This window comes from Macrotis lagotis, chromosome 8 (assembly GCF_037893015.1).
Source record: "Macrotis lagotis isolate mMagLag1 chromosome 8, bilby.v1.9.chrom.fasta, whole genome shotgun sequence".
NCBI lineage: Eukaryota > Metazoa > Chordata > Mammalia > Peramelemorphia > Peramelidae > Macrotis > Macrotis lagotis.
Genome location: NC_133665.1, coordinates 134,352,091 through 134,373,711, shown reverse-complemented (window position 1 = coordinate 134,373,711; position 21,621 = coordinate 134,352,091). Strand labels below are relative to the sequence as shown.

General features: G+C 38.6%; 1 protein-coding gene across 1 annotated transcript in view; it reads left to right on the top strand.

The window, feature by feature from the left end:
• Positions 1-2,041: 2,041 nt before the first annotated feature.
• Positions 2,042-21,621, top strand: part of KBTBD12 (kelch repeat and BTB domain containing 12) — an 81,264-nt gene continuing 61,684 nt past the window's right edge. Inside the window, exons 1-2 of the mRNA XM_074198423.1 lie at positions 2,042-2,089; positions 17,439-18,616. Of these exons, the coding sequence (XP_074054524.1) occupies positions 17,535-18,616 (1,082 nt within the window). The 5' untranslated portion in view covers positions 2,042-2,089; positions 17,439-17,534. The remainder of the gene's footprint in view (positions 2,090-17,438; positions 18,617-21,621) is intronic.

Below are 21,621 nucleotides of genomic sequence, written 5' to 3'. Positions count from 1 at the left end.
AATACCAGAACACCAAAGGCAAAACTCGTAAGAGTCATCTTTGAAGAGCAAGGAGATCTGACTCTTTGAACCAGTCCCTGAACAAGGAAGGGAAATATTTGTCTTGGAATTTGAAGACAAAAAAGGTCTATGTCTCTGTGTTTGAATTTTTGCATAGCAATTTAATTAAAATGTGAGAAGCCTTTCAATATTGACAGCTTCTTCTAAAGAGATTAAATAAGGACATAATAACTTGATTTTCCCTCTCCCATTTTTTGGTTTCTTTTTTCCTTTCTTTTGGCTAAGACTTATAATTTCATATGTGTATATAAGTTCCCCTAGGGAAATTCCCTCCACGCATGCACATTGGCAGCTCTCTTATAACTTAAACCCCTTAGAGAGAAGACTCATGAGGGAATCCGTTTCAGTTGTAATATGGTTGGAGATAAAAACAATCTAGTGTTAGGTAGAGGGTTATGGTCAACCATTACAGGGAAAGATAAAATTGATCAGATAAAGGTAATCCCACTAGTAAAAACAACTTGCTTTTTTCCTATGTCTGTAAAATGAAGAAAATGCTTTCTATAGAAACTGTGCCTTAGTGTATGTTGGACCTACCCTCCTCTAACTCTTTCAGGGCAAGGCTTGTTTCACGAAGATAGGATTCATCTAGATATTTGCATTATTGCATGTTGTTCTCGATGAACAATATTACAACATATGACATATGTTGCTTCCCTCTGGATAGGACTTGGAGTTTTTGAGGGTAAAGACTGTTTCATGAATTTAATAAATAGGCTGCATGTGTTTGCACCTATTGTTTCCCCTCTGGATTCCTCTCCCCAATATTTAGAGAAGGGTCTGTGTCCCCTGTCACATTAAATGCAAGGAGGGGAGACTGTATTTTCAGTCCTACTGGGTGCTAAATAAGTGGGCAAATAAGGAGAAATTGTATCTCTCTAGCCCTAATAGGTGCTTAATAGTAAATAGTGTGAATGAGTAGGGTCTCCAGTTCTACTGGGTGCTTAATAAATGGGAGAATGAGAAGAAATCTCTAGCCCTACCAAGCATGTAATAATTGCATGAAAGAGGGGAGAATGTATCTCCAGTCCTACTGGGTGCTTAATAAAGGGGCAAATAAGAAGAAATGGTATCCCCAGCCCATATAGCTGATTAAATACATGAAAAAGGGGAAACTGTTATCTCCAGTCCTGCTGAGTGCTTAATAAAGGAATGAGAAGAATCTCTAATTGCATAAATGAAGGGAGACTCTCTCCAGTCTTCCTTGGGTGCTTAACAAATGAATGAATAAGAAAAAACTGTATCCCTAGCCCAACTAGGTGATTAAATAAATGCATGAGGGAGACTGTTTCTCTGATCCTACTGGGTGCTTAATAAATGAATGAGAAGAATCTCTAACCTTACTAGGTGCTTAATAATTGCATGACTGTTAGCAGACTGTATCTCTGCTCCTCCTGGGTGCTTAATAAATGGACAGATAAGAAGAAACTGTATCCCTAACCCAACGGGTTGCTTAATCATTGCACGAATGAAGAGAAAGAATGTATCTCCAATTCTATTGAGGGCTTAATAAATGGGCGAAGAAGAAGAAACCATCCTTAGGCCAACTGGATGCTTAACAGCTGCAGGGACGCCGGTGAGTCCTACCAAATGTTTAGTAAATGGGTGAGCAAAGAGAGCTTTAACAAATGGGTGCATAAGAACTGCGTCCCAGCCCTAGTAGGAGCTGAACAAAAATATTATCGAGGGAGACATGGAAATATCCTTGCCACAAGGCCAGGATCAGGCAGAGGGGGGATTTGAACCCGGGGCTTGGCACTGAGAGCCCTCCAGCCGCCTCTCTGCGCTCTGCCTTTCAGCAGCCCCCCTTCCTCTGGGCACAGCCCCGGGGGGCCGCAGCGGCCTCCCCCTCCCCCCTTCTTCAGCAGCCAGCTCCCCCACCCTCCCCACCCCCTTTTCTATTTATATCGCTGGCGGCCGCGGGGAGGCCCATACTGGGCCGGGCGAGTGTCCGGCGGGGCTCCTGAAGCCGCCCCTGCGCCCCGGCCCGGTGGGCGCCCACCCGGGGCCGCACCCCGCTCCCGGGAAGGTAGAGACTGGGGGAGGGCGGAGGAGGGGCGAGGTCCTGGAGCGGGCTGGGGCTGGGGCCGGGGCCGGGGGCTGGTGGGCTGCGGCGGGACGGCCGGGGGCCGCGGGGCCAGCTGGGCCGGAGAGCTGAGAGGGCCCCCTGGGCCCGAAGAGGCCTGGAGAGGGCAAGGGGCCGCGCCTGATGGGAGCCTCGGACCTGTTTCTCGCGCCGGAGCCCTTTCCTGATGCCCCTCCAAGCTGCCAGCGGCTTGTGGGGCACCGGGGACGGAAATAAGTGAATGACTCACTCAGGGAGGCGATTTAGGCACGTCTAGGACTAATAGCAAGGAGGCTAACTAACAGCACGCGGTGCCATACAGGGCCCTGGGGTTTGCCAAGCGCTCCAGCCAATGGAGAAACTTGGCATCCACTTGCAGTGTGCTGTGGAGCTCACCCTCTAATCGGGAGGAATGTCCCAAACAGCTGAGGACCAGCAGAGTTTAACTTGGAATACCTTGATTCAAAGAAAAGTTGTCTATAGGCAGATGGAAGGGCCTGGAAAGCCTAAAGGGGTGGGTGATGGGGGTGGACGACAATATATATGTTATTGTGTGTCTGTGTGTGTGTGTGTGTGTGTGTGTGTGTGGAGGAGAGTAAGGATGAGAAGAAAAATGACTTTAGCTATGGTTGTAGTTCCTCCACAATCGGGAAATGGAAGTCTGATAGTGGGAATAGTGAACCGTGTTTATAAATAACCTGAGTGTATGATTTGTAATCACAATGAAATGAGAGACTAGAACAAGACAACACTTCAAAATGCCAATCCAAGGAATTTTCCTTTTATCCTAAACGCAATGGAAAATTGCAATTTCTTCATTAGGGAGAAGCTTGTATCCTCTAAGAACATTAATTTGGCACTGGGGCAAAATTTTGAAGAAGAAAATAACTGGATTCAGGGAGGTCAATTAAGAGGATATTGCTGGGGCAGCTACATAAACGTAGTGGACAGAGCGCTGATCCTCAAGGCAGAGGATCTGAGTTCAAACCCAGTTTCAGACTAGATGTGTGATTTTAGGCAAGCCACTTAACCCCATTGCTTCAAAAAAAAAAAAAAAAGAAAGATATTTCAATAGCCCAGGCAAGAGGTGTTTGTATTGGACAGAGTGTGACAAAGAGAATGTAGATCTACAAGAGTTAGCAACTCATCAGAGTTGGAGAGTGGATAAGAGGATGACCCCAGGGTCTTGGACATGAGAAGAGTGTTAGTCTCAGTAGAATTAGGGAAGTTAGCAGGAAAGAGACGTCTAAGAGGAAAGATAATTAGTTGTGTTTTAGAAATGTTGAATTTGAGGTGCTTGTGGAAGAACTGGTGGAGATGTCAGTTTGAGATTCAATGTCAAATTTAAGAGATGAGGATTGTGTCATCTGCCTAGAAATGACAATTGAACCCGTGGGAGCTGATGAGATCATCAAGAAATAGAATGCAAAAGAAAAGAAAAAAAAAGAAGATAGCCCAAGACAGAACCCTAAGAGATACTCACATATAGGGGACTACAAATGTATAATAATCTTTCAAAAAGTCCAAGAGGTAGGAAAAGAATCTCTTGTTTGGACTTTTGCAATTCATTTCCTTGCCCTAAGTCTCTTGAGTATTCTAACCTATCCCTCACCTAGCCACTAAAGTGACTTTTCTAAAGAACAGAATTTATTGTGTTACCCTCCCTCCTCAATTCAATAAACTCTGGCGGCTTCTTATGACCTCTAAGATCAAATATAAATTCCTTTGATTGGTATCTACATCATTACTCCATCCTACGTTTCTAGCCTTCTTATATATTACTCTGCCCTTTGCCCAGTGTATTGTCCAAATGTGCTGATCACTTACCCTTAACCCTCCATCTCTCACCTCCATGCCTCTTTATTGGCCATCCTCAATGCTTGGAATTTGCCTCCTCATTAACTGCTTGGGGGCTAGGAATCCCTAGCCTTCATAGAAATTCTTCTTTTGCAGACTTGGTACACATTAGTCATCTTCATTCAGTCTTTTATATGTGTTTCATATGTATCTATCTGTATACATTTCTTTCCCCTTAGAATGTAAGTTCCTGGAACAGCTAGGTGGCATAGTGGATAAAGCACCAGCCTTGGAGTCAGGAGGACCTGGGTTCAAATCCGGTCTCAGACACTTAATAATTACCTAGCTGTGTGGCCTTGGGCAAGCCACTTAACCCTGTTTGCCTTGCAAAAACCTAAAAAAAAAAAAAAAGAATGTAAGTTCCTTGAAGACAGGAATTGGTTTACTGAAAGAGGTGAGCTTTGGAGAAAAGATAAGGTTTTCTGTTTTGGACAAGGTTAACTCTGGAGGCAGTGGAGGTACTAGAGCTTAAAAGTGGAATTGGGAAAGATTGAAGGCAGAAGGAAAAGGAGACAACAGAAAAGGGACATAACTAGATGGTGTCATGGAAACAATGAACATGAGCTTGGACAGGCTTTGGGAAATGGTGTGGGATAAAAGGCTCTGGAGTACAATGGTCCATGGGGTCATGAAGAAACAAACATGAATGACTGAACAACAGGAAGGAAGAGACCAGGAAGCATAAATGAGGAGACAGAAAATTAAAGAGAAAAGGACAGAAATAGAAAATAAACCATCCTGTGAGAGTTCCAAGTAAGTCGGTCAATCTGGTTAAATCATATAGAGTGTGAAGAGAAGTAATATGCAATTAATATGGAAAGGTAGGGATTAAATAGAGACTAAAGACTGCAGGAAATAGAAATGAAAAGGACGAACATTCTAGTTAGGAAGGATTGTCAGGGGACAGCTAGGTGGCACAGTTGATAGAGCACCGGCCCTGGAGTCAGGAGTACCTGAGTTCAAATCCAGCCTCAGACACTTAATAATTACCTAGCTGTGTGGCCTTGGGCAAGCCACTTAACCCCATTACCTAGCCAAAAAAAAAAAAAAAAAAAAATAAGGAAGGATTGTCAGTGAAACAATTAATAGTAATGCAGGATATAAAATAAACTCATATAAAGCATCATCATTTCTATGTTTCACTAACAAAGACACAGTAGCAAGAGACAGAACGAAAAATTTCATTTAAAGAAACTATAGACAACACAAAATACTTGGGAGTCTTCCTGCCAAGACAAGCTCAGAAACTTTATGAAAACAACTATAACACACATCACAAATAAAATCAGATTTAAATAACAGGGAAAATGTCCATTGATCATGGAAGTAATATAATAAAGATGACAATTCTACCTAAATTAAATTACTTATTCAGGACCATACTAATTACACTTTCCCAAAAAATTATCTTATTGAGCTGGGGGGGGGGAGCTACTAAATTCATATGGAGGAACAAGGGAATTAATGAAAAAAATTCAAAGAAAGGTAGCCTAGTCATACCAAATCTAGAATTATATTATAATTTAATTATAAATTATTAATAAAATTAATGTTATAAATTAATTAACAATTTATATAAAATATACAGAATATATAAATTTCTATGAAATAATTTATACAATTATGAATAAAGTTAATATTATAATTATAATTTAAAAGCATCAGGCATCAAAATTGTTTGGTATTGACTAAGAAATAGAGTGGTGGATGAGTAGAATAGGTTAGGTACAAAAGAAACAGTAGTAAATAACTATAGGAATCTGTTGTTTGATTAAGCCCAAAGATTTCAACTTCTCAGGTAAGAACTCACTCTGATAAAAACTGCTAGGAAATCTGGAAGATAAGTATGGCAGAAACTAGGCTTAGACCAACATCTCAGATCCTGTACCAAGAAAAGGTTGAAATGGATACAGGATTTAAATATAAAAGGTTATATCATAATCCAATTAGGAGAACAAGTTCATCTATCAGATCTATAGAAAGGGGAGCAACTTATGACTAAAGAAGATATAGAAAACATTATAAAAATCAAAATGGATAATTTTGTTTACATTAAACTGAAAAGTTTTTGCACAAATAAAACCAATGCAACCAAGATTAAAAGGAAGACAGTAAGTTTGGAAATAATTTTTAGAACTGGTGTTCCTGACAAAGGACTCATTTCTAAAATATATAGAGAACTGAGTCAGATTTATTCCCCTTGATAAATGACCAAAGGATATAAAAAGACAATTCTCAGACGAAGAAATTAAAGCTATCTATAGCCATATAAAAAAAATACTAAATCATTATTGATTGGAGAAATGAAAATTACAACTCTGAAGTACCACCTCGCATCTATCAGATTTACCAAAGTGATTAAAAAAGGAAAATGATCAATGTTGGAGGGTGTATGGGAAAACTTGGACACTGATGCATTGTTGGTGGAGTTGTGAACTGATGCAACCCTTCTAGACAGCAATTTGTAATTACACCCAAAAGGCAATAAAACTATTCTTACCCTTTGATCCAGCAACACTCCTGCTAGGTCTGTTTCCCAATGAGATCACAAAAAAGGATAAAAAACCCATATATGCAAAACTATTTATATCAGCTCTTTTCATAGTGGCAAAGAATTAGAAATTGGGGGAGGGGATGCCCATCAATTGTGGAATGGCTGAGCAAATTGTGGCATATGAATGTGATGGAGTACTATTGTTCTACAAGAAATCATGAGAGACAGAACTTCAGAAAAGCCTGGAAAGACTTGCATGACCTTATGCAGAGTGAAGTGAGCAGAAACAAAAGAACATTATACACATCAACAGCAACATGGGATGATGATCATCTTTGGTGAACTTGTTCATTTCCATAACACAGAGACAATTCTGCAAGACTTATAATGGAAAATGCCATCCATATTCAGAAAAGGGAATTTGGAGTTTAAATGCAGCTCATAGCTTGTTAACTTCAATTTTTTAAAGTTGTCTTATGTATTATGCTTTTGTCTCTCTAATTTTTCCCCATTTTGATTTGATTCTTTCACAAGATGATTAATATGGATCTGTAGTTAGAATGATTGTTTGAGTAGGGTCTTTGTTAGATTGCTTTCTGTCAGGAGGGAGGAGAGGGGAATGGAAAAATGTGAAATTCGAAACCTTGCAAAAAAAGTGATTACTGAAAACTGCCATTGCATGTAGTTGGAAAAAATAAAAAAAATATAATTTTTAAAATGTCATGGAGGGAGTGGCTAGGTGGCACAGTGGATAGAGCACCGGCCTTGGAGTCAGGAATACCTGGGTCCAAATCTGACCTCAGTCACTTAATAATTACCTAGCCCTGTGGCCTTGGGCAAGCCACTTAACCCCATTGCCTTGAAAAAGAAATCTAAAAAAGATTGGAGACAGGAGATGGAACACAATGTGCAAGGAATAGCAATTGACTATTAGGGCTGGATCATCAAGATCGTGAAGAGGATTAAGGTATAAGATTGAGAAAATAAAACAGATTAATGTTGTAAAGAGCTTTAAATGCCAACCAGGAGTATATGTCATCCTATCAGTGATAGGCAGCCTTTAAAGTTTGTTGAATAAGGGAGTGACAGTCAGATTTGTGCTTAGGAAAATAATTTTGGCAGCTATGCAGAAGATGTATTGGAGTGGGGAGAGACTTGGGACAAGAAGATAAATATGAGGTGATTGCAAAAATCCAGGTGAGAGATGATGAAATCCCTGAACTAGGATGGTGCCTGTGTAATCTGAGAGAAGGAAATATATGTGAGCAATGTTGTGGAGGTAGAGATGTCAAGATTTGGCAACTGATTGGAAATGTGGGGAGGAAATGTGAGGAACTGGGTGTGATGCTAAATCCGGGTGATGAGAAGGATGATAGTGTCCTTGTCATTAATTAAGCTTAAGAACAACCCTGTTGCTATTTGTCCTTCATTCTCTAAGAGGACCAATGATACCAGGGAGGTGATATCTGAACCTGCAAGTGAATTGGATTTAAGTGAGCGCAAAGCCTTACTCTCTCCTCCAGACTCTTCTGGTTCCAGTGGCAAGACATAGATCAGGATGACTATAGTTAATACAAGTCTTATCATCTCCATTTTGCTAATGAGGAAACAGATGATCTTTTGTCACCCAACGATTAAGTATCAGAGGAAAGATTCAAACCCAGGTATTGCTGACCCCAAATCTAGCATTATGCCAGAGAGATCAGAGGCTTTAGTTTAGGGTGGAGACAGAATCTAAAGGAGGAGAAGAATGAATTGGGGGCATTTGTAAGAACTCTAAGGTCTTAAGAATTCTTGTGAACCCATCTTTCTAGACTTATCACACAGTATTGCCCTCACTTAAGTCACAGTGCTGCTTAACTGACCTATTCCCATGTGATATTCCATCCCCTGCTTCCATACATTCGCACATGCTGCTCTCCTTCCTTCTATGACCAAACTTCTCAAGAAAGTCTCCTTCATATGGTGCCTCCAATTCTTCTTCTAGCATAGTGGCTAAAACTCCAGGCCTAGAGATTCAAGTTCAAATCTAGCTTCTGACACTTACTAGCTATATGATCTTAACCTCAATTTTCTGATCTATAAAATAATGATAATAAGAGCAACTACCTCCCAGGACTGCTATGAGGAGCATATAAAGTAATAATTATAAAACATTCAGCACAATGCCACATAAATATTGGGGATTTGTTATTATCATTATTATGATTATTATTATCATACCCCCTGCAGTCTGGTTCCTAATTACATCATTCAACTGAAATTTCAATCTCCCGTTACCAATGATCTTTTAATTTACTAAATCAAATGTCCTTTTCTCAGACCTCATCCTTGATCTCTTTGCAACATTCAACTCTTGTCATCTCACCTAGAGACTGTCCTCGCAGAGATTACTCAATTTACCTAATTACTTCTTCTCAGAATCCTTTACTCTTCAACAATATCAAATTCATTCACCATGGCAGTCCACTGAGGTTCTATCCTAGTACTCTTCTCTTTTCACTCTGTACTCACTCATTGATTGAATTAGCTTGAATTATCATCCCTGAGCAGATTCTCAGATCTTTCTATAGAACCCTAGTTTCTCTTTTGAGTTTATTTTTAAAATCACTTCTTAGACATCTTGAACTAGATTTCCATAGTGATCTCAAACTTTGAAAAACCCAACAACCGATTATCTTCTCCCTAAATTTTGTCCCCACTTCCCAACTTTGCTTTTTTGATTTGAGGACACCAGCCCCATGACCTTGGTATCATTCTCAATCTTTCCTGTTGGTTCCCCTGGCTTCCTTCAAGATTCAGCTCGTGTCCTGCCTCCTGCCAGAGGTCTTTTCCAGTCCCCTCCTTATCTCCTCCCAGCTATTAGTACTTTCTCTCTCACTCTATCATCCTATATATTTCTTTTATCTGCTAAGTTCTTTAATTGTTTTTTCTTCCATTAGAATGTACCCTCATCTGCAATGAGGTATTTTATCTTACTTTATATCTCTAGTACTTAGCATTGTCTCTGAAATATAGCAGATATTTAATAAATATGTATTAACAACCATCTTCCATACCTCTAAGTCATTTCCTATCCATCTTCTCTCTCCTAGAATCCTTAGTTTCCCTTGAAGCTTGGTGTAATTATTAATTGTTATGCAGGAGTTGAGTTCAAATCCAAGCTAAGACACTTAGTATCTGTGTGATGATCCTGGTTAAGTCACTTAACCCTGATTGTCTCCAATTCCTCAAATGTAAAATAAGCCAGAGAAGGAAAGAGCAAACTTTCCCAGTATCTTTGGCAAGAAAACCTCAAATGGGATCACAAAGAGTCAAACCCAACTGAACAACAACAGTTCACTCAAATTGTCTCATTCAAATTGCCTTACATTATTTTCCTTGTATGTACAGGATGTTCCAAAAAAAAAAAAAATCTTAGTGGAGTTTTAAGCTTTAATATATTAAAACTAGGACTTAGGACATCCTGTATTATGCATCTACTTATGTTTGTACATGTCAGCTTTTCCCATATAAGATCTTTGGGAACAGAGACTGAATCATTTTTATGTTCTTATCCTTAGTGTCAACAGAATAAAGTGTCAGCACAGAATATGTACATAAATGGGGGAGAGAAAGGGAAAGAAACAAGTATTTATTATATTACAATCACTATGCTTAGCCTGTTATAAATATCTCATTTGAGAATCATAGCAACCCTAGGAGATAAGATTATCCCCAATTTACTGATTAGGAAACTGAGGCCACCAGAGGTTGTGACTTGCCCAGGGTTATATAAATATTAAGTGTCTGTTTGGATTTGAACTCAGTCCTTCCTAACTTCAAGACCACCACCTACAGTACTGAGACAGAATGAAGTACTGACCATGATTTTCATATATGATAAAGATCATCAGTGATAGGGATCTAATCTGAATAATGAAAACTTAAAGAATAAATTAAAGGTTGTCTTGTAGCCATGTACTCCTAGTCATTTGAAGTCAGTTGGATGGTTAAATTGATTAAAAAAAACTAGGCTGTTTAAAAACTTTGAATTTTCAGTTAATTTCAACATAACTGCATGTGAGTACACTGTGCTCTAAACTATTACCGGTTGTTTGACAATAGCCACCTTATCCCTTAGAACCTATAGTAAAAACAGTGATTATGTGTTATAAACACTGCTCTAACCTCCTCCACTAAAGTTCCACTCAAACACTTGGTTACTCTGATTCCTCCAAGGTGAGTTTGGTTGGTCCTACCTATTGGCTGCAAGCCCAGTGATGACTTTTGGTCTGTTTTCATAGACTCAATGCAACTAAGTATGAAGATGCTCATCATTATCTTCAGGGTAATAAATGTTTCATCCTCATATATTCTCAAGACCATCTATAATCATTGGTTCTCTTAGAGAATGAAGGACAAATAACAACAGGTTAAACTTAAATGAGATAAGGTGCTTGGTAAACTTTAAAAGTACTCTATGTTGATTATGGTCCTGCATCAGTGAAGGGAATGCCCATGCCAAGTGACATTTCAGGCCAGTATAATGCAAATGTCTTGCCAATGGCATTTCAAAGTACTGAAGTAACTGAACCATTCTATGAACAAATGGAACCCAATGGCTACTTGCAAAGGAAAAATTAATTTCAGTGTCAATGGAAAAATAGACCCACTCTCCTGCAAAACAGCAATGGAGGTTCTGGGTTGAGACAGAGCTGAAGCTAATTTAAAAAAGGTGAAGATAGAAGTTCTGAGGGCAGTTTCCCTACACCCACCGTTACCTCTTCTCCTCCCCCCATTAATAAGATGTAGTGACATTTCCTATACAGCTAAATCTAGATGAATGTGAATAATAAATCGCCTGAAGTGGTCAATTGTATTTGAATTCCTACTATTCTAAGTTATAATTATTTAAAATATGGGAATGAGTTCCAGTCCAATAAATAAGCAGTGCAAATTCATGTAACTTCAGGGAAATCTAGCAATAGTCAGTCAACTTGTTTTTATGAAAAGTAACCCCCATGTACCCTGAGAGTTGGGGGTACACAAAAAGGCAAAAAAATCCCAAAAAACAGAAGACCCTTACTTTCCAAGAAAGAGTACACAGCCTAATAGGGGAAACAGCTACACATAAACAACATAAATAGGACAAATGAGGGGCAGGGATTGGGGGATTCAGAGGTGAGGAATTTTGGAAAAGACTCCTTGAAGAAGGAAAGACTTGGGGCAGCTAGGTGGTGCAGTGGATAGAGCACTGACCCTGGAGTTAGGAGTACCTAAATTCAAATCTGGTGTGGCCTTGGGCAAGCCACTTAACCCCATTGCCCTGCAAAAAAAAAAAAAGAAGGAAAGACTTTAGCTGAGACCTGAAGAAAGCCATAGAAGCTTGGAAGTCAGGATGAGAAAGGACAGGGTTTCTAGGTATGGGGGGGAGCAACCAGTAAGTGTGGGCATATTATACATGCAATCGTATTGTTATGTGGAAAGTTTTGTATCATTAAAAAATTAAGTTTAGAGATTGAGTAAGAATTATAAAAACAAACTATTTGAAAAGCAAAACAGCAGCACTGGAAATAAATCAACAATTTTACTCCAATTTGAAGTACTATTCATTGGAAATTTGTAATTGAATCCATTTATCAAAACCACAAATGACATAACAACATTTTGGATTTTTGGTGACATTGCAAGCAATTAGATTTCATTCTTTTGATTTATGTTTAACTTTGCAATTTACATTTTTATTTATTTTCTGTTATAAACTATTATTAATATGAATGCCCAAGCTTAGTCCTCTATAAATTGGAGCAAAAATGACTGTCATCAAAGGTAGTTATCTAGCTGTATGATGCTAATGAAAGGAGTAACTCTCACTGTCCTTACCAAAAGAAAAATTCTCCAGCTGTCATTTACCTATGCTTTGTCTATACTTTAAAACTGTATAAATATGCACATTTCCTAGACTCTGCCATGTATACACAGAGTATACACAGGAATGCAGAGAAGATACCTGTGTATTAATATACCCAGAAATGTATAACGCTGAAAGAATCATTAGTAATCACTTAGGCTTGTGTGTCTTAACCAAATTATATTTTTGACTAGTTAAATATCTAAGTTCTCTGTAGCGCTGGACCAGTTCAGGGTCCCAGAGGAGGAAGAAGCTAGAGGAGAGAGATTCTGAAAGAAGCCAGTTTTTTTTTTTTAGGTTTTTGCAAGGCAAATGGGGTTAAGTGGCTTGCCCAAGGCCACACAGCTAGGTCATTATTAAGTGTCTGAAGCCGGATCTGAACTCAGGTACTCCTGACTCCAGGGCTGGTGCTCTATCCACTGTGCCACCTAGCCGCCCCGAGAAGCCAGTTTTTTAAAGTTTATGGTTTTAAGAAGCAAGGATATTTTGACAAAATAAAATTTATAGTAGGCTTTTCTGTGGAGCAATACTTGCACATCAGCTGACAGAAGAAAAACTTGGATTGGAGATCATTTTACAGATGAGAAAAATGAGGTCTCTAGCAGTAAGTTGTACAAGGTTACACGGACAGTAGCAGAACCAGGGCCAAAACCTAGGTCTCACTCATTAGTCCGGTGTCCTTCTCTGCTACTTGATCGCTGTTCAGCTTTTGCCAAAGATTTTAAGTTCTATGATTCAACAATATTTATTCAATGTCTACTATGAGCAAGGCAATGCCAGGTGCAATTTAAAACCTGTGGGTGTCTTGTCTGCAGACTGATAAGAATTCCTAACAGTAAATCACTACGTTCCATAAATTTATAGTAAAGTGGGAAAGCTTTTAGGAATGGAAGCCTTTGGGAATATATGTATACAAATGTTTGTCCATTTAAAATAAGATATGTAACCACAAACAGTTCTACACAGTGGGGGAAGCAATTATTTCTGTTTGGAAAGTTAATTCTATTGGAAAAATGTTTTGACTTTTGGGGTGCGTCCAAGTACACAATTGACTTTAAAATGTTTTGTATAGAACATATTTGCCAAAGTAAAGACAAGTTGTGTGTGTGTGTGTGTGTGTGTGTGTGTGTGTGTGTGTGTGTGTGTGTGTGTGTGTGTGTGTGTGTGAGTGAGTAGATTGGATTCAATTTTCTCATCCATCTAGGGATCGTGAAAACTAGCAGATCAATATCAAAACAAACCAGGATCCCTTATAGGGATCTATACCTTAAAGGAAACTGTTTCTAGATCTCAATACAGCAAAGGAAACACCTTTAAGGTAATGATAAGTTTCATGTATGTCTCAAAAATTTGATATATATATAAAATATATACATGCATGTGCATATGTGTATTATATATAATATGTATGTGCACATGTTTATATAGAGATATATAATTGTATACATGCACATTCATACCAGCATATGTTATAAATGGGACAACTAAGTGACACAGTGGATGGAGTGTTGGACCTGCAGTAAGGAGGACTCATCTTCCTGAGTTCAAATTCAGTCTCAGACTCTAACTAGCTGTGTGACCCTGAGCAAGTCACTTTAAGCTCTTTGCATCAGTTTTCTCATAAGTAAAATGAGCCAGAGAAGGAAAAGACAAACAACTCCAGTACCTTTGCCCAAAAAATTCCCTATGGGATCATGAAGAGTGGTACACAATTGAAATGATTTGTTGTAGTTCTGTCACTTCAGTCGAACCTGATTCTGTGTAGATCATATGCACATATACATACATACACACACCTATATGTACGTATGTACAAATTATTGTGTGTATGTAAGTGTGTATGTGCATACATGTAATGCCTATTGTTGGCAAGGCACTGCTATGTTCAGGGGGATGCAAAACAAACTGACAACCTCTTGTCTTTAGGAACTTACATGGGGGGGTGCATTTCTTCTGACTAAGGAGAAGAGAAGGCAGGATATAAAGATTTGAGATAAAGATAATAACTCAAACCATAAGGCTTGGATGAGATCACCAAAAAAATGTCAGGAGAAAAGAGGTTCCAAGAGAGATCATGTAGGAATTCCTTACAATGAAAGGGCATAGTCATGAATAATGATCCAGCACAAGATCAGTAAGAGGAAACAAAGATAGACAGACAGAAAGAATCCATAATATAATGTTTGTCCTTCATTCTCAAAGAAGATATGACATCAGGGAGGTGATGCCATGATAGACACATGAACTGGATTTGAGTGAGGGGGACTGGGCTACGTCACCAGCCTCACTTTCTCCTCCAGAGTCATCTGGATCCAGTGGTCATATATGAATCAGGATGACAGGAGATGCCCTGGAGGAGAGACAATTAAGGGTGACTTGACCAAGATGACACAGTTATTAAGTGTCTGAGGTTGGATTTGAACTCCCATTCTCCTGACTCCAAGGCCAGTACTCTATCCACTGCATCACCTAGCTGACCTAGACAGAAAGAAAAACAGAGGGGAGAGCAGGAGAGAAAGAGGAAGGAAGGGGAAAAGAGAGACAGAGACAAAGATATGTGGATGGAAGGAGAAAGAAAGGGGTGGTGGTGGAGGGAGAGAGCAATATAGGGGAAGGAGAGAAAGAAACAGAAGAGGGAATGAGAGCAAGATGGGGAGGGACAGAGACAGAGACAGAGAGAGAGAAGAAGAGCAATGTCATGAAAACCCAAGGAAAAGGGAATATTCTAGAGGAGTAGACTTGATCAGCAATGCCAAATGCTGCCAAGAGATTGGGAGGATGACCACTGAGAATAGATCTTTAGATTTAGTTATTAGAAAATTGACAACCTTGGAAAGAGCAGTTTCAGTTGAGTGGTTCTAGTAGGACATGGATTGTAAGGGGTTGAGAAGGAAGTCATAATGATTGAAGATAGGCAGCATTTATGAAACAATGTCAGACTTACAAAGTATTTGATTTTCATTTTATCTTTAAAGCAACCTTAAAAGATATGGTGTAATTATTATCTTCCCCATTTTACAGATGAAAAAAGTACAACTTGAGAGAGGTTAAATAATTTACCTATAACCATCCAATTAATAAATGTCTGTGACAGGATTTGCACTCAAGTCTCCCTAAACTGCAAATCCAGTGTTCTATTCACTAAAATACCTAGATGGCTAGTTGAATGGAGAGAAAATGTAAACCATGAGGGTTGATGGTGTTTTAGAAGAGTTACTGTAGAGAAAGATGGATAGATAGATGATAGAGAGATAGATGGATGGATGGACGAACACAGAAACATGGCTTTATGCCCATCTCACATTTGAAATGCAATAATCCAACCCAACCTAAGGCTTGGATTATTTTCTCAGTAATCTAAGATGAGAAGCAAGGCTATGATTCAAATTTCTGAATTACTAGGAAAGAATTCTATGTTGTAATACTCTACCTGCTTCTCTCCCTCTACATTACTCTCGGGGTTTCAAGAAAAGTACCTCTTTATATGGGGTAGCTTGGCAACATAGTAGATAGAGTTGGAATCAGGAATGCTTAACTTCATGAGTTCCAATCCAATCTCAGACACCTATTATCTGTGTAACCCCGGGCAAGTACCCTGTTTACCCCAGTTTCCTCATCTATAAAATGAGGTGGAGAAGGAAATGACCAACCACTTCAGGATCTCAGCCAAGCACACCCCAAACAGAGTCTCAAAGAGTCAAGCATTGGATAGAGCACTGGCCCTGGAGTCTGGAGGACCTAAGTTCAAATCCAGCCTCCCACAACTTGATACTTACTTAGCTCTATGACTTTGGACAAGTCACTTAACCCCACTGCCTTACAACCCCCCCCCAAAAAAAGAGTCAGGCATAACTGGAAATGATTCAACAACATCAGAGATAAGAAGTGGGGTTTTTTTTAGTTAATAGGGCAGAAATATGCAAATAGAGAGAGATATTTATTTTAGCCAGTTTTATGATCACATAAGTGTTATGTTATCACTTCATCATAATTCCAGTTGTAAACATTTGCAAATTGTAAATATTCATTTTGAGATCTCACAAAAAAGCATGTTTAAACATCATCTGACTTCTCAAAAGTTGATATGCAATTGTGGGCAAAATATGATTGTGGCCTAAGAGTTACCAAATTACCCAAGCATCGAGCCCCAAAAAATTGTTAAATGAAAAGAGGACATTCAGAATGTGTGCAGATAGAGGGATCAAGAATTGCATCTCCAAGGGCTGGGAAGTATGGCAAATCTCTGAGGAATAACAACATATTTATTTTCATCTGGGAGAAAAATCAAGATTTAGAAGATTCATGTTTTTCCACATCCTAGTTTAAGAGTTAAAGTGAAAAAAGGATAGGGTATTGGAAAGAGGCTGACTGTAAATCAGGAGACCTGAATTCTAATTCTTACCTTGCCATTAGTCAATTCAATATCATAGTCATTTGTTCTTGAGGCTCAAGTTGTTTCAGTCATATCAAATGATTCATGATCCCATTTGAGATTTCATGGCAAAGATGCTGGAGTGGTTTTCTATTTCCTACTCCAGCTCATTTTACAGATGAGGAAACTGAGGCAAACAGGATTAAGTGACTTGCCCAAGGTCACATAGCTAATAAGTTTCTGAATTCAGATTTGAACTCATGTCTGTCTTCCAGACTCCAGGTTGAATATTTTATCATGGCACCATTTAGTTACCCTAGGTCTGTACTAGATCTCTAAAATCTTTAAAGACTGGCATTCTGTGAGCCTATGTTGAACAAATAAGCTATTTCTCAGCTTATATTTGCTTAAGATCAATCCATCCATCTGTCCATCCGTCTGTCCATCTAGCTAGCTAGCTTTCTATCTCCTCCACTGTTAATCTAAAACAACAGGTTATTTCAGAATTCAGAAATAAACTAAACATAACAAATGAAATCAGTACATTTAACAATAAAACTATTATTCATAGGTCAGATCAAATAGCATTTATTTGTAGCTTGCCCTTGGAATCCTTTATACTAACTAGATTTGTCATTAACATAAAGTTATAGAAGATTTTTTCTTATAAGATAATTGTGCTTTTTCCTCTCCCTAGGAATGGTTTGTGGCGTCTCTGCTGCCTTGTGAGCTATTAAGCATGCAAACAGCCCCTCAGAAATCAAATTGAATTCGAAGAAGACTCTTTAGAAGTATGGCATGTTTCATAGAGAGCAAGATTGTGGGAAAAGAAAAACAGCAACATAGCTTGACTTTACTTAGCAAAATTAAGAACATGAAAGAATTAGCGGAAATGATAGATGTAGTGCTCATAGCAGAAGGGAAGAAATTTCCCTGCCATAGACTGATTTTGGCTGCCTTTAGTCCTTATTTCAAAGCCATGTTCACCTGCGGTTTGCTTGAATGCGCCCAGAGGGAAGTTATACTCTATGATATCACAGCAGAGAGTGTATCTATAATATTAAACTATATGTACAATGTGGATTTGGACATCAATAATGCCAATGTACAGACTGTGGCTGTTGCTGCCTACTTTATGCAAATGGATGAAGTCTTTAGCATGTGCCAAAAATATATGATGGACCACATGGATGCCTCCAATTGCGTAGGAATCTATTATTTTGCCAAACATATTGGGGCGGAAGAGTTGTCTGAGCAAGCCAAGAAATATTTATATCAGCACTTTGCTGAGGCAAGTTTACATGAAGAAATTCTAGAAATTGATATGGACCAACTGATGGGGCTTATTAAATCAGATGATCTTAATATTTCCCGAGAAGAGAGCATTCTGGACTTGGTTTTGAGATGGGTAAACCATAACCGAGAATTGCGTCTGGGGTCCCTTGTTGAACTTTTGAAACAAGTGAGACTGGGACTTGTGAATCCTTCTTTTTTAAGAGAAGCATTGAAAAGGAACACAGTGCTTCTCTGTAACTCAGACTGCATCGATCTCATCCAGGGAGCCTTAGATGCTATCAAGAAATCCAAACAGCATTCTCTAAATCTCCGTTATGGAATGGAGACCACTAGTCTTCTGCTTTGTATTGGCAACAATTCCACAGGGATCAGATCAAGGCATGGCAACTATGGAGATGCCAGTTTTTGCTTTGCTCCTACAACACGGAAGACATACTTCCTCTCCTCTCCAAAGTATGGAGAAGGTTTAGGAACTGTGTGTACCGGGGTCGTTATGGAAAACAATGACATCATTGTGGCAGGGGAAGCCAGTGCCTCTAAATTATCTAGACAAAAGAACAAGAATGTAGAGATCTATCGGTGTGTACCTGAAGGTGAAATCATTACAATTTGCAAATTTGTTAAAATTGTCATTTCTTGGAATAGATAACATTGATGCCCAAAAAGACAACACAGATACCCAAAATAAGCTATTTCTTAGCTTATATGCTATAAGGTTTAACCCATAGCATTGGTCTTTTATAAGTTTGATTTTACTTTTTAACTAAAACTTATTTCTAACAAAAAATAGGTGGCATAATGGTTAGAGCATCAGACTTGGAGTCAGAAAGACCCGAGTTCAGATCCAACCTCAGATCCTGGGAGAACCTTTATCTATAAAATGAAGATAATAACAACACTTGCCTCCCAGAGTTGTTTGTGGATCAAAGGAAATAATCATTGTAAAGTGTCCAACACATAGAAGGCACTATATAAATGCTGACTTATTATCATTATTATTATTATTATTATTATTATTATTATTATTATTATTATTGCAAGGCAATGGGGTTAAGTGGCTTGCCCAAGACCACACAGCTAGGTAATTATTAAGTGTCTGAGACCAGATTTGAACTCAGGTACTCCTGACTCCAGGGCCAGTGCTCTATCCACTGTGCCACCTAGCCGCCCCAAGTGTTATTATTATTAAAAGGCATAGTGGTGCCCAAAATATAAGTGCTACCTGTCAACTATTATTACCATTTAATATAGTTTTTATATTAATGAAAAGAAAATGCTTCCAATAATGCAGATACAATTCTTCCATGTCAGTTATCATTTTCAGAAGTAGGCACAGTGAATAATTTTATCAATAGAGCTAACAATCCTCTCTGAACTCAGCTAGACTGACCCATAGTCAGTTCATACACTCAATGGTCATTGAAGTCTTTTCAGAACCTTCCAAATTTTACACTGTGACTCTGGCATAAGATTTGAGAAACCAGAGTCCCCTCCACACTAGAAACAAGCATTGATAGAGTTTTTTTGTGGAGATCCCAGCATGGTTCAATGTAAACATTTCTTTCCATTGTAGCCAATTTCCATTCTGTATTTTTTGGTAGATCTTTGTTTCTCTGATATTAAAAATTATTTTTATTTGATCTTAAAAGAGTGGCAAGATCAGAATAAAGTTTTCCAGCCAAGAGGTTGACATGACAGTTAGATGAGAAAAGACATATATTACACATTCATTGATTATTCAGCAAAATTGAAAATCATTTATAGTGATAAGTCACAAATACCAAACAAGTTATTTGCAATCTTGGCATAATGAAGATTTCAAGTTTCTATATTTTAAAAAATATATATTGAAAGAGAAGAGATGGGAGGAACTAAGAGCAGAGTTAAAACTTGCCCTACTTTGAACCACAGGGATGAGCAACTTTCTCTCTCTCTCTCTCTCTCTCTCTCTCTCTCTCTCTCTCTCTCTCTCTCTCTCTCTCTCTCTCTCTCTCTGTGTGTGTGTGTGTGTGTGTGTGTGTGTGTGTTCTCTCTGTCTCTGTCTGACTCTCTCTGTGTCTCTCTGTCTCTGTCTCTCCCTTCTCCCAATTCTTTCTATAATTCTCTGTCTCTCCTTCCCTCCTCACCTTCTTCCTCTCCCCATTTGTCCTGCCCCTCAGATGCAGCCAAGCTCCGCATCTCATTTCCACCTTTCAACATTACTCACAAAGGTCCTCAACTGGATGTTTTTAAGTATTCCTTATGTTTGCCTAGTTAGAACTTTAAAAATTTTGCAAAGATCATTTCTTTTGATTCATCTCTGTGAGGTAGGCAGGGCAGATATAATAACTGCCACTTCACATGTAAAAACAAAATACAGAGAAGCTAACATCATAGTAATCATTAATAATGATAACAATAATGGTATTTATATAGGCTTTAAGATTTTCAAAGGGCTTTATCTATATTAGCTATTTGGGATTCATAATATTCAGATAAGTGCTACAGATATTATTCCTCTGATTTTATGGATGAGGAAGCTGAGGCTCACTCACCCAGTTGGTGAGTGGCCCAGATTGGATTTGAAACCAGATTTTCCTGTAAGTCCATGACTCTTCCTATTATGCTCCTGTCAGCTATCAGTTACCTAAAGTTACACAAAAGCACACAGATTAAGTCCCATTGTCTCATGGTGATTACTAAATCAATAAGACTTTTTTTGTTGATTAAAATACTGATTGACATTAGCGTATGAAGGGTAGAGGGGTGTATTGTTATTTTTGTTGTTGTTTTGTTTTTTGCTTAGGATAAAATAATAGAATCAGTATTTATTTGTCTTAGCCAAACAGCACCCATTCTCACCTTTGTTGGGAAGAATTGGGGAAAATAATGATAATAATAATAATAATAATGTTTGACTTTCATTTTTGAAGAAGATCATGACAAGCACGTGTATTAGAATTGAATGAGGTGGTGTTGTGCTAAGTCACTGGCCTCACGTTTTCCTCTGAAGCCATGTGGGTCCAGTGGCCAGATATGAATCAGGACAACTGGAAATGGCCCTTATGTGAGCTAATAAGAGTGAAGTGTCTGAGGCTGGATTCGAATTCCTATTTTCCTGAATCCAAGACCAGTGATCTATCCAATGTGCCATCTAGCTGCCCATGATTGGAGAAAAGAGGGCAAAATTACCCTCCAAATTGATGTGGCATGCAGGGAAACTCCTCCATGGCACCTCCAATGCTGGCCCTTTTTGACAAGGGGAAGCATTACACATCCAACCATTCATTTTGGAGAATCTCTGTATTCTTCTCTTCATTTTTGCAGTTTCCACTCTGGATCATAAAAAAATGAGTGCCAGATAAATGAAAGTTATAGGGGAGTGGCAGATATTTAGAAAAGCTCTTTTTCCTTTTCTGCTTTAAGAAAATTCTGAATTGTGGTTTTTGATGTGAGTTTTGATATGGCTTAGAAATGGTGCTTATTCTCTAGCTAATTCTAGCTTTTTTGATTGGCTTTGATTTTAGGAGACTAACATTATTTGATGGTTTGTTTACCCCAGAGTGTCTCCTGTTGAATTTTTCAAACTAATTGTTGAGCTCTCT